The 13894-nt window shown below is 33.7% G+C and overlaps 2 protein-coding genes across 4 annotated transcripts; both read right to left on the bottom strand.

Moving 5' to 3' along the window:
* Nucleotides 1-2342: 2342 nt before the first annotated feature.
* LOC141698437 (hexokinase-2, chloroplastic) lies at nt 2343-5854 on the bottom strand. 3 transcript variants are annotated; one of them, XM_074503131.1, is made up of 9 exons: nt 5411-5847; nt 4542-4692; nt 4255-4437; nt 4062-4136; nt 3808-3963; nt 3634-3729; nt 3411-3541; nt 3098-3179; nt 2343-2844 (listed from the first exon to the last, which is right to left on the bottom strand). In XM_074503131.1, exons 1-9 carry the CDS (start codon nt 5794-5796, stop codon nt 2512-2514), a joined length of 1593 nt encoding a protein of 530 aa, XP_074359232.1. In that variant the 5' UTR covers nt 5797-5847; the 3' UTR covers nt 2343-2511. The 3 variants fall into 3 exon arrangements, with proteins under 3 accessions (XP_074359232.1, XP_074359231.1, XP_074359233.1); XM_074503130.1 differs by having other exon boundaries at nt 3634-3963; nt 5411-5848; XM_074503132.1 differs by having other exon boundaries at nt 2681-2840; nt 3634-3963; nt 5411-5854.
* Nucleotides 5855-8147: 2293 nt separating this feature from the next.
* LOC141698352 (uncharacterized) lies at nt 8148-12583 on the bottom strand. The gene is made up of 3 exons (XM_074503041.1): nt 12097-12583; nt 11833-11933; nt 8148-8826 (listed from the first exon to the last, which is right to left on the bottom strand). Exons 1-3 carry the CDS (start codon nt 12558-12560, stop codon nt 8201-8203), a joined length of 1191 nt encoding a protein of 396 aa, XP_074359142.1. The 5' UTR covers nt 12561-12583; the 3' UTR covers nt 8148-8200.
* Nucleotides 12584-13894: the final 1311 nt, after the last annotated feature.

Below are 13894 nucleotides of genomic sequence, written 5' to 3'. Positions count from 1 at the left end.
TACAACTTTTAACACACACATACATGTATCCAAACGAAGAACAGCAAGAACAGCAATGATGAAACCCAGAAAATCGCACACAAAACCCAATCTTCGCACCAAAAACATAGCAAATATACCCAAAAACTACAGATCCAAACAAAACAAACCACAAAACAGCAATACCAGACACCAAATTTGTACTTCCGAATCATGAATTGAAGAAAGAACTTGAGCATTCATCAATTTAAGAAAAAGCCCAAGAAGCTGAAAAGGAAAAACAAAGAAAGAAAAAGGAGCGGGAAGGAAGAACTTACAAATCAAGAGAAGGTGAGGGAACACGGCGGCACAACAGCGGAGAGATCCAACAATAAAAGCGGCCCTTCGAGAAATTTTCAAAGAGAAAGGAGATGTGACTGTTGGTTTTCTTTCTTGATTAGAGAATAAAGAGTAAATTGGAAGAGGGGGTTCAGTCTTTTATAGGCGATGAGAATTAAAGAGCCCCTGCCACGTGGCCGGGGGGTAATTGGCCTGGGGGAATAGTTACAAAAAAAAAAGAAGAAACAAAATTCTATATATACACATATATATAAACATATATGTATATATACATCAAAGCACGTTTAAACCCCATAATCATTATGGGGCGGATTTCTAGGAAATAAATGCCCAAAATTCAAATTCGTGGGAGGGAATAAACCGAAAAACGTTACAACTCCTCGACTTTTCAGATTCCATGGCCCACTACCCGGACCAAGGGCCCTAATCCGGATCATCGTCAACCGGATACTGATTTGGAAGCGAAAATTACCCAAGGTCAATCCGGGTATTTCTCTACTACGCCAGATCCGGATTGGGGGCAACTAGGAGCAGAAATTTCTCTGAACTATTCTACTTTAATCCGGATTGGTATCTACTGCACCAGATCCGGATTGGGGGGCAACCAAGAGCAGAAATTTCTCTAAAGCATCAACTCTCCCCCCTTAATCCGGATTGGTATCTACTACACCAGACCCGAATTGAGGGCCAATCTAGAGCAAAAAAAATTCTAAAGCATCGACTCCCCCTCCTTAATCCGGATTGGTATCTACTACACCAGATCCGGATTGGGGGGCAACCAGGAGCAGAAATTTCTTCTAAAGCAGCCAAGTTGTACTACCTCAATCCGGATCTATCCACTCAACACCAAATCCGGATTGGGGGCCAACAGATTGACAGAATTTTTCTCCTAAGGCAACAACTATGTGATTCTACTCTACTCCCTCATACAAAAAAGCTGCATAAGGGAGTAGGGGCAAATGATAGGGTATAAGAGACCCGGCTAGGATTCAACCTGGATCTAAAGGATATCAGGCTCGATCGATGGACCAAGACCCCCCTCTCCCAGAACAATCAAGTACAGAGACCAGGCCCGGGGCCATCCCATTACCCGGATCCGGATCCAACCCGGGACCTGGACCATCTGCCTACCTGGATCCGGATCAGGGCCAAGATCACCATGAAGGGGGCCCCAGCAAACACATGCACATCCCACAACCCGCCAAGGAAGGGTACGTGGGCACGTGACGGTGACAGCTATCAACAACCAACATACCAGACAAGCACGACGCGTGTCAGAAGGCCGTTAGGACACCCTGGAGGTGGTCCGCCCCTGGACACGTGTAAGCAATCCACCCAAGTCAGACGTCCTCTGCTCCCAAGATCCAACAACCCCGATTTAGAGGTAACAACCCCTAAACCCTACCTTTGGGCTATATATACCCCCAAGGGTGAAGGGTTTAGGGGTTAGAAAAATATTCACACAATCACTCTCTCACACTCATATCCATACACACACAGCAACCTCTCTATTACATACATACATCTCCATCTTCTCCAAAACCCTGTTCTTATTCTTACACCGGAGGCGTCGTGGGAGCCAAACCCCCCTCCGGTATTTTGCAGATACCCAACCAGCAGCTACACCTCATTAACACCCCGAAGGTCCAGGAACGGCGTCGGACGGAACCGCCCGCTCACCGGAATTATCATATCCTATAAAACACAATGTGTGCGCAACAGACATTGTATTCATAATCCTATAAAGACAATGTGTGCACAACAGACATTGTATTCATATTGCTCTTGTTAACTAATAATGACACCCGACATTGTCTGGAATCTAGATTGACAAAGAATCACATCCAACATTTGTTTGTATAAATACTAATACAATACTCAAAGTGCTGACCAAAAGTACAATAGAGGCAAATTGCTCCCGCATACATCATCTGTAAGATTTTTGTTGTTTCGTTCCAAGATGTACAATAAAGGTGCAGCACAAATGGCATCACACTGTGATCCAGAACATACAGAAGCTGATCTTATTTAAATATATTTACTTAACAAAAACTTTAAACTGAATTTCCTAAACTCTGTGTATTTGTGTTCTTATTGTTCTGAATGCTCTGTTTCTAAATGGAACTGAAAAGTACACCCCATTCTACAACAATTTCATTTATTAATGAATTATAAACACTTTGCTTCAAGAACTCAATGCTCGTACTTTGAATTTGTAGCAGCTAGGAGAGCAGCTCCAATGCCAGATCCATCTTTAGAATGTTCTATGACTATGTTTTTTGATAGTTGAGATCCTAAAAGCTCAGTCACCGCGTCTTGAAGGTATTTTCTGTAGTGGGGATAGTGTTCATACAAACCCCCGTCCATTGCAACAACTGTCCTTTTCCCATAAATGACACCCTTTGAATCTTCCTCCATTTTTTCAAGTATCCCGACAATTCCTGCACCAGCCAAGCGCCCTCCACGTTTTGCTATGGTATCACAAACCTCCCACACGATTTTCCTTGCATTTACATTGGAGTCTACCTGATAAAAGGCGTGAAAGAATTTAGAAAACCATACAGAGCTCAGGGATTTTTTTGATTCTTCATGAATAACTTGTAATTAGCTGTTATCCCAAAGTATAGGATTTCCCTTCTCTCTTCTTAACCAACCTTATTATGAACTTACGGTTGATCTATTAATTAGCACATTCCTTCAAAATATCAGGCCTTCAAAGTTACAAAGAGAGTTGTGCAAAGAATGTAACAAAGATGAAAAAGAGGTAATCGAAACTCACTCCAACCACATCATATAGAATTGACCCAACAGCTTCTAAATTTTTTGAACTATCCTGCTGCATGGCAGATATATGCGGGGTTCTGCAACACACAAGTTTTAGAGAATACTTGAGAACATATCAAGTGGAAATCAGTTAAACATAATATTGCTGGAACTCACAGCAATCAGTTCAACAGCGAATACAAATGCCAGAAATAGTATGCATCTTTCTTAGAAAGTCAAATAAAAGCTTTAAGACTTTAGTGAAAACAATAAAAAACTGAAAAAAGTTTAACCTGTAGTCTATTATGCTAAGAGATTCAGAGAATTACCCGAGTATAAAGGGCGTGGAAAGTTTAGCTGATGCATGTTCACCAAATAAATCAGCAACTTCAGCCATTTTGACAAGCACCCGTCTTACAATTTCACCAAGGTACATACCAGAAATTGTCTTTTCAAATATCTGGTTTCATGAAATAAAATCAAATGTCTTTACTTTGTATTTATTAAGCCAGTTGGCCAATAATCACTACCAGCATAAAGGTTGCATCTGACCTGCTCACCAGGATTTATACTGTCAGCATCCATTTGCCTATCAAACTCACTTAAAGGAAGACCATTAGAGAATCCCCCCCATTCTGTATTGACAATCTGAAACAAGTAATACTCATCAACATGCATCTTGTCATTTAACACTATGTCATAGCCAATTAGAATTTTTTCACAAACCGTTCTTCCTGATACAGACTTTTGTTCCTGAAGTTTAGGGATAGAATCTACTCTTTCTACATAGCAAGCATTTGTTCCAGTTCCCAGGATTACGGCAACCATTACATCATCATCCCAGTATCTTGCTCCAGCTAAAGTTCCAACTGTATCATTAACCTAACTCGATAAAACCACATGTAATGGATGACTAGTAAATACGTGCCCAACAACTAATTAAACCACTCTACTGATCTATCTTGTTGAAACAAGCATACCAAGGCAGATACCCGCATATCCGTCCCCAGCCTTTGCATGGCTTCATTCAAACAAGACACAACATCTTTTCCTGCCTGTAAAATTGAGATGCTCTTTCATCTATATTTTTTAAATGTTTAAGATAAAATATGGTAACTATTCCAAGTGTTGTTTTGGATCTTTTCAGATAGATACAAATATAGAGACACTAACCGTTCCAGATACTGCGAAACCTTTAGTCCACTTGATCAGTATGCCAGAATCAATAGAAGTCTGCTTCACCGGGAACGAAAATGTAAAACCAATTTCCCTCGTCCTTCCATGTGGCAGATGAAACTTTCCACCCTCCTTTTGTGCAAATTTTGCCAGCCCAGAAGCTATGAAATCAAATAACGCCTAAAAGTATGACAACAATCAATCAATATGAACCTATCAATCCTGACAAAAAAAAAGAACCAACCAATGGACACAAAACAATTGTCGGGGTTATTGGTACAGACCTCAGAGGTACCAAACATCAATTCTTGTGGTATAGAAACTTGGTCGAACTCAGTAGCAACCACCCTCTCTTCCTTTCCTCCCAATTGCACTCTGAGCACTCGAAAATTGGTGCCACCAAGATCCAGTGCATAAAACAACCCTTTCTCATTCCTTAAACACGTAGATTTTATATCACATGAATCTCTAGTCATAAAAATATATGCAAGAATAATGTATACACCAGTCTTATCTTGGTCTGGTAACAAGATCACCACTGATTCACCTTTGCAGTTTACCATATAATCAAGGCATTTTTCTTTCTTCTTAGATGCTAGTTGATGATGTGTTAGGAATAGCTATAGCTATTGTCGTTTCTATATTTGGAACCAAATATCTGTGTGATTTAGTTCAATTCAATTTGCAAAAAAATAAGTGTATTGAACATCTATCTAATCAGCATGTAATATACATGTAATTAGTCCGTTATTTTGAAATTCAGAATTAATTTGACAATAGTTGTTGTAATTTTAAACTAGAAAAATCTGTTGAAAACAAGATCCATTTATAGCTAGGGGTAAAGAAACTCTTCTGTCCTTGACTCTAGTCACCGTATCTTCTTAAAAGTTCAACGCTCTAATAGAAATGTAACAAATCTGCTAAATTAATCCACGTGATCATGAATTCAAACCCTCCCTCCTCTGTATTCTACTGATCTAAGATAACTATATGTAACAAAATAAACAAAAAAGTATCCCCGCTAACAAAATGGTATAATACACAGAAAAAAAATCAATGATCTGAAGAAACTACTGTATAAGCGAATATGCAGTGACAAAATTAAAACGAAAAGTAATAAAAGAATACAGTGGCATGAGATGACATTACATACCCTGTCGGCAAATCGTCAACATAACTGAGAATCATCTTGAGATCGCTGCGGCCGTCGACAGCAAGGCCAGCTCGCATGTCGGCAGCCATGGCATCAGCCACATGGCGCAACACAGGAAGTGGAGTAGCACAGTCTCTCTGTAGGTTGATCAAAATTGGTGCAAAAGATAGGAGGTTAGATCGGACCGCCATCCTTGCACGTGTCATGAATTTACTAGTTGGCCGTCCCGGGGTTAGATATGACCGGACGGCTGGTGGAGTCGCCGTCATTGACATTGTTTGCACAAGTTGATGTGTAAAAAAGAATGAAGCAAAGTAGATTTGAGACAGAGGAGAAGTAGAACAACAAGAAAAAGTGTTGATTGTTAACACCATGTTAGACAACATTAATATCCATATAGTCCAACTAAAATAATCATTAACTTTCCTATATTTTACATCATTAATATCAGGTTATTCATTTTAACATTTGGTTTTTTATAAATATTAAATTTCGTATCAGATGTAGTAGTAATGTTACAGATGGAGCAAGGACCCAAGGACAGGTTGGAGGCGGACAAAACGATGTTGACAGTTGACGATTGACAAAAACAATGTTTCATGGGCTTCATGTGGTAGTAGCTACACCTGCTTAATTCTAATTTTTTCCACGTATAACAGGAGAGTATGGGGATAAATCAGTGAGATTTTTTACTTTTAGTAAAATGACTGATTTATTTATATATTTAATTTTTATATAAAAAATGTTATTTTGAAGAATCAAAAGTGAGTCTTTACATTCATATGTACGTCTTCTTATCACTAAACTAGATTGTTAGTTTAGTTTCAGTTTTTCATCATTAATATAATATAATATGTGAGTGTTGTAAATAATGATAATTTATTTAACTCAAATTTGTAAAATTAGTTTTAAACAATTGAATTTGAGATATAAAATTGAACATGGTACATAAACGAATCATTGGTTTATTTATTAAATATATTTTTTGTTTGAAAATATATCTCGTAAATTTTTAATATATTTTTTTAATAAAAAATTAAAGTGTACATGTAATTTTTTTAAATGTAAATAGATATATTTATATATAAAAAATACATAAGGTGTACTACATATTTAAATATGTTAAGGTTATATATAGTCAATATATTTCGGTTTATTTCGAATTTGAAATCAGAACTTGACATGTTTTTCAAAAAATACTCCAAAGCTCATTACATGACCTGGCCGAAGATACGTCACTATTTAGATTTTGGTTATATCACTAATATATATATATAAATCGGATCGATGAAGAATATTTTTAAAATAATAGAAACATAAATTCATGATTAAACACTAGTTAGTTATAAAAGTCAAACTCATACTTGACTGTTAAACTGAAAAATCAAATAAAATTATTTTGGTATGTAACTTTGGTTATATCACTAATATATATATCTATTGACATTCATACAGTTGGATCGATTAAAAGTAGTTTTAAAATAATCTAAACACAAATTCAGAACTAAACACTAGTTACTTGTATAAGTCAAACTCATGCCTGTTAAAATGACAAATCAAATAAAGTTATTTTGATAGGTAATTTTGGTTATATCACTAATATATATATCTATTGACATACATACGGTTGGATCGATGAAAAATATTGTTAAAATAATCGAAACACAAATTTACGATTAAACATAATCAGTTGTACAAATCAAACTCATGTTTGACTGTTAAACATAGTTAGTTGCGTCGTAAATTTATGTTTAATTTGATCAAAGATGGGTACCCCAAGAAAATATTCGACGATCCATCCGTCGTAAGTAACTAACACACGACGATATTTTTCGTCGCAAATTCATAACATACGACGATATTTTTCTTCGTAAGTTGATTTATTATTTTATTGAGAATGTGGGCCCATGCTTACTAACTTGCGACGAAATTTTATTTTGTGACGAAAAATTGAACTTATTACTCGAGAAAAAACGATGAAAATTTGCCATCGTAAATGTCTCAATTATAACAATTTCAGTTAAAAAAAATATCATAAATAACCTGATTTGTTATAATATAAAGATGTTAATTCTTAATTAGGGGGACAAATATTGTAAGATTTAAAGTAAAAGGTCCAAGAGACTTGTAATTAGAGAATAAAAGAATTTCTTAGTATTATGCCCAAAATGGTCACTTATAATGTAGGGGACTCCCTGTAAATGTAGAGTCATGGACTCACTTGTAAAATATTCAATTATTTAATAAAGAAAAGACTTCTTATTATATTTGGATATTCGTAAATTATTCGGGTACATCACTATTATTACTTACTTTTTATTAGGACAATTATTTTGTAAGATAAAATAAATAACTAGTTATTTAGATCCGAATAATCCGATTTAAACGGATTTTCGAATATTTGATTATTGGTTAAATTGATTTAATCGAATTTCCAAATATCCGATTATTGGCAAAATCAGATACGGATAGGGGATTGGATTTTATTAATCCGAAAAATCAAATATTCGGTTTAAATATTAAAATCAAACCGGATATCCGATTTTACTATTAATTATTTAAGCTATTTTTAAAGTTTAAATTATTTTCTTAACAAACATTCATTTTTATTGGTAAAGTAAAAAATAACCTTTAAGGATAAATACTTTATTTTGCTTGATGATTCAAATTTTAACATACTCGGATATCAAATGAAAAAAAAAATTGTACAACGCAAAAATTATATATGAGTACCAACAGAGTTGCAGGAAACATTAACATAGGACAAGAAATGAAGAAATGAAGCAAGCTCTAGAACATAGCATTGTAAATAACAACAAAACAAGGAAGTATAGCCCTAGGGTTACGAACATACAAATCCTCAAGACTGGAATTAAGTCCTACATTTCCAGCCACAGAATCATAACCTCCCGCCACCCCCAAGCTCACTTCTTCCGCCGCCATCCTTATTTTCCCGGCTATAACACGACACACAAGCATAGCTCTACACGTAGAGGTCCCACCAAAACAATCATGGGCCCTACCGCTACTCGCAGTGGTGCGGACCCCACTCTCATCGTCTGCAAAACAGCTACCTGGAAAGCCGTGCCTGATTATAGTACAAACTCCGCAACCCGGAACGGAGCCACATAAGCAGGAGTAGCCTCGTGCGCCAAGCCTGCAGGTGAGGTTGGTGCAATGGAACCTTAACAGTTCGTTACCATCAGCAGCACGTCTAGGGTTTTTCTTTGTGTTTGCATTAGCACGAAGCTTAACTGCGTCACGACAGTCTTCAAAACGTTGGATGTTCCGTTTTGAGTTGCGGATTTTTAGTATACGTTGGATGTTGCAAAACGGATTATCATTTTTGAGCCAGCTTGATTTGAATATTATTTCTACAATATTGCGTCCCGAATCTTGTTGACTCAGCTCCAACACTGAATTAGTAAATGTATACTCTTTATTAATAAAGTGAAATTACTTATAATTTGGTGTTAGAAGTATCAAAGTACAAAAAATATCAAATTTTGGTACTTACCTGACATAAGTTGACTTCTGTCAACTTTGTTTTTAACACAACTCGACTTCTATTCTTTATAAATTTTATTTTCTTTTTAGTTAGTATTCATCCAATCGTCTTTTTAATTTATAAAATAAAAACATTTTTAAACAATTTGTAAATTATATTAAAATTTTATTAAGTTACGTTAAATTAAGTAAAATAACTTATATTTATTTTTAATTTTAGAAAAACTACAAATTACTAACACGAATTGACTTATATTCTCTGTAAACTTTATTTATTAATAAATTATATTAAAAATTTATTAAGTTACATTAAATTAAGTAAAATAACATATATTACTTTTATTTTGAAAAACTACTAACTACAAAGTAAACAATTAACACAAATTGACTTTTATTCTCTATAAACTTTATTTTCTGCAGTATTATATTAAAAATAATTAAATAATTGCAAATGACTTCAGTAACATTTATTAACTTATAAACTGAAAATTATTGATATAACGATCGTATTTGTTACTGTCCATCACAACGTTTATATACTTTAAATTAAAAAAATATATTTTAAAAGTAACAAATTTACGGTCTGTATTTAGATTATATTTAGTAACATTAAATTAAGTTTAATAACATATATTTACTTTTAATTTTTAAATTATTTTTTATCGATAATTAAGTAATATTAAATAAACTATATTGAAAAAACTAATTATAAGATAATAATCAAATTATATTAATATTAAATTGTCTAAAGAACATATATTTTGTTCATAAGATATAAATACAATTCGTTTCACAAAAATAAAACTAATATGTTAGCTTTTTTATATCAAGTAAAACAATGCAAAACTAGAATTATAGTGGAAAATTTCATAAATGATTCGATTTTTTTTAACTACAGAACTATTTTTTGCAAGTACTAAGAATAGATATTTGGTTCGTAAGATAGAGATATACTTCGTTTCACAAAAATAAAACTAATATTTTAGATTTCTATATCAAATAACACAATGCAAAATTAGAATTATAGTGAAAAATTTAATAACTGATTCGATTCTTTTTAATCACATAACTATTTTTTACAAATACCAATTTAATATTGGATATTAATATATTAATTTTAATTCGTGTTTCACACAGATTATGAATAATTCTCTACATATATTAATTCGATATTTTTAGTCTCGGGCCCGTGTTTCGCACGGGTTATCAACTACTCCCTCCGTCCCTAAATACTTTTCCTTTTTGTGGTAGACACGTTTGACAATGCACAATTTTGATTATTAATATCTTTAGTTTCATATTAGTATAACTCGTGACTATATTTGATCTTATAAATTCGATGTAAATTAGTAGTCAATCACTTATCATGATTCGTGTGTAAAAAGTCGGGAGATGTTTTTTGGAATGGAGGGAGTATCAACTATCTATACTAATAAGCGAAACTATGTTTAGATACCAAATCTTGGTACTCACTAGAAAATTATACAACTATTTTTAAAATTTTATATAACAAAATCTCAATTGACAAAAATTAACTTTTACTCTCTATAAATTTTATTTTCCTTCAATTTTTATTTGTTACTGGATATCCGAGCGTCGGTTTACTTTAAAATAATCGTATTAGTAAGTTAACATGTTAGATTTGTATAAGTAAATAATCAGTTGCATGCATAACTAGAACTATACGGTGAAATTTTAGAATTACACTTAACTTCAACTTTTTTAACTACATATTTTAAAAACATTTTATATATTATATTTAAATCTATATTTTACACGGATTATGAATTTCAGTTTTATGCAAATAATAATATAATACTATTACCAACTAGTTTACCATAATAAGTATATATACATGATGTTGGTCAATCAAATTGTTGCGCTCGTCCGTCATCAACACAGCCATTCCTATATATATATGTTTGGTATTGCTGTTGCAGACAGCAACAACAGCTTTTTGCTGAAAACTAGTTAAAAAACTGTTTGGTAAAATTTAAAAGCTGTTTTTCGGAAAAGTGCTTTTGACCTAAAAGCTGCTGTTAGAGAAAGCAAGTCCCCCATACTTTTAGAAAAAGCTGTTTTTCAACTGTTGCGGAAGCAGATGCTGATTTCACCATCAAACCTTACCAAAAATATCATTATTTTTAATTTTTTGCATCAACACATACACGTATCAAAAAAATTACCAAACAGTCATCTAATTTTTACAACAACACTTTTTTCAGCAGCACTTTTTTTAACAGCACAACAATTTTTAACAGTAATCCCAAACAAAGCCTAATTCATATTTGTTTACATCCTGGCCTAAGCCCGACCTGACCCATCCGTGAATGTATCATTAACGTATCATGGACTCGGTCTTGTTCATGTATTTGTCATGTATTTTTAACAATTCTTTTTATTACACATTGCAAGAAAAACAGGCTCAAACGATTTTTATGTTTTAGTATAACCGTTTTATTAATCATTGTTTTTCTTGAAATGCCGGAAGCAGTGTTTTTTTCATCCATTCATAATACAATATGAATCCATAAATATTATTAACATTTTATTGATAGGATTGTTGTACATTATTATTAGCAGTGTAACACAGTGTCGATAGTAGTCAGTACGTAAAAGAAATTGAAAAATTAGTTAGGAGATTTGAGAGCTTAATAATATTACGTTCTCGCTCATTTTTAGTTTCTGCAATTTAATAGAAAAAACATGGTTGACCGGTGGTTATGCTTATATTAACTATTACTCTCCTAAAGATGCACGCTCTTTCCACTATTAATCCATAACAATAGTTAAGCGTGTTGATACTTGATACACAAATTAAGCCTTTTTAATTAATTTTAACATGCATATTCGATTCAGGATATGAAGCACTTGCTAATTAATATAATTAGTAAAAAGAGAAAGTGTGCACATACCAGCATGTCTAACAGCTTGATGCTGTTCCAAACTCTCAGCATTCACAAATATCTCCCCACACTCCGGGCAACCACAAATTCTACTTCTTGGATTCGGATACCTTCATATTAATCCTCGCTTATAATTATGTATGTAGCTAGCTAGTTTCAAAAAATATCAACTTATTCTAGATTAACGGAATTAAAAAAGGCCAACTAGTTAATTAATTGGAGCAATTGAAATGAAGTTGAGTAAAGGGTAAAGAACTTATTGTAAAAATATACCTGCTAGGATCAACAATCATATGACATTCATAACAGCCAGAAAGTTTCCTAAATTGCATTCTTCTGGAAGATGTGGAGAACGAATTAGATCTCCCTGATGTATCACTAGCCAAGAATCTCGATGACGATGACCGCGAAACCCCGCTAACATTTTTCCGTCCAGAGGAGCTGTTTCCTGGCGAGTTATCTGCTCTGCGAATGACTTTACTATTACCATGAACAACATCCTTAAATCTACATGTGTACTTGCAATGTCCTAGCTTTGAGTAAGCCCCTCTTAGAGCATTAATGTTATGTTCGGGAGGATTGTGAACGGCCGTTGCATTTTGCATATTTTTACAAGTGAGTAGATTCTTGATTTGGTCCCATGAAGATGGCTGTTTATTATGGCGTTTTGATGACGAGGCTTTTTGTTTACCGGTTTTGAGGACCGAGTTTTGTGATGAACAAGTGAGGAGTGCCATTCAACCTAGCAAGTATGTATCTAGTGAAGTGCTAGAGTAGGGAGTGTGTTTTTAATGACAAAGAAAAGTTGGTGAGATTTGAGAAGGTGCTGTTTTTTAGATGGAAAATATTAGCTGTATCAAAATAAATTGTCAAAATAATTATAAAATAACATATATTATATTTTATTGGATACATATAAATGGATCATCTACATTCATAATAATAATAATGTCAATTAGATTATTTCATTTTATAATAATATTTTACTATCTTTAGCATTATTTTAGTAGTAAGTGTACTACTCATAATTTTTTTCCCCTATTCCGAAAAATCTGAGTGAGAGATTATTGGATATCGAGTCTAGTTTAATATTGTCGGCTTTGGAAACATTCCTCCACTCACGATGACACGGATCAATGATTCAACTTCAATTTTTTTTAAAAAGTTAAATTCAGTAACCTCTTTCTGCTCCGGGATAATACTTTAGCCATAATAATGCCGAAGTTGCATGATCAATTAACTTCTACTTAAAGCAAATTTACAAGTAGGGATACGTGAGTTGGATTGAACGGGTTATATGCAGAATTTTCATCGAATCTATATTATATGGTTGCAATAATTTTTGATCCAATTAAAATTGGGATCGAATTTTACAGAGTTAAATTGGTCAAAATTTATACATAACGTTGTTTGGAGTGGGCTAGGAAAACAATAAAAAAATTGTTTTTAGAATTTCCTATTCCAAATATTTGAAATTAAACCGGAAGCTAAACGCTACGATTCAAAAAAACTCATCTCATTCACAACTAACAAACATGAACTATACAATGGTGTGTGGGTCTGTTGGAATATGCGATTTACATGGGCAAAATCCTAATCCAACCCATTAGTTCAATTTTAATAATTTTTAATTCAATTAAAATTCGATTTTAATATTTTGGAATTAACTTAGGGTGAGGCTCTGGTTGGATAAAGTTAGCGGGGTCTGTTTCTGAAACCTATGGACACTCCTGTCGACAAGTAATGCTTTGACAGAGTTAAATTATTTAAATTGTTAACTGTCGAGTTCCATAATCGCGAGAGGATTAAGATTGACTGATGACAAAGATGAAAGGTTTAATATATATTTTGATTTGATGAAATGGAGAGGACAGAGGGTGGTGGGTGGTATATGAAATATGATTGCTGCTGCTGCTGCTGCTTGGGTCCCTAACTGTTGTTTGTTAATGCCCAAACTACGCCATGTGACCATTTTGGACATGTCAACCATCTTTATGGTTCTTCTTTTCTTGGACCTATTCTCTTTATGATTATGCTCTTTGCATTGCCTCTTTCTCTTTATTTCTAACCA

This window comes from Apium graveolens, chromosome 11 (genome assembly GCF_009905375.1).
Source record: "Apium graveolens cultivar Ventura chromosome 11, ASM990537v1, whole genome shotgun sequence".
In the NCBI taxonomy this organism is placed as follows: domain Eukaryota; kingdom Viridiplantae; phylum Streptophyta; class Magnoliopsida; order Apiales; family Apiaceae; genus Apium; species Apium graveolens.
Note: the sequence above shows the minus strand (reverse complement) of the source record. Positions and strands in the feature narration are given on the sequence as shown.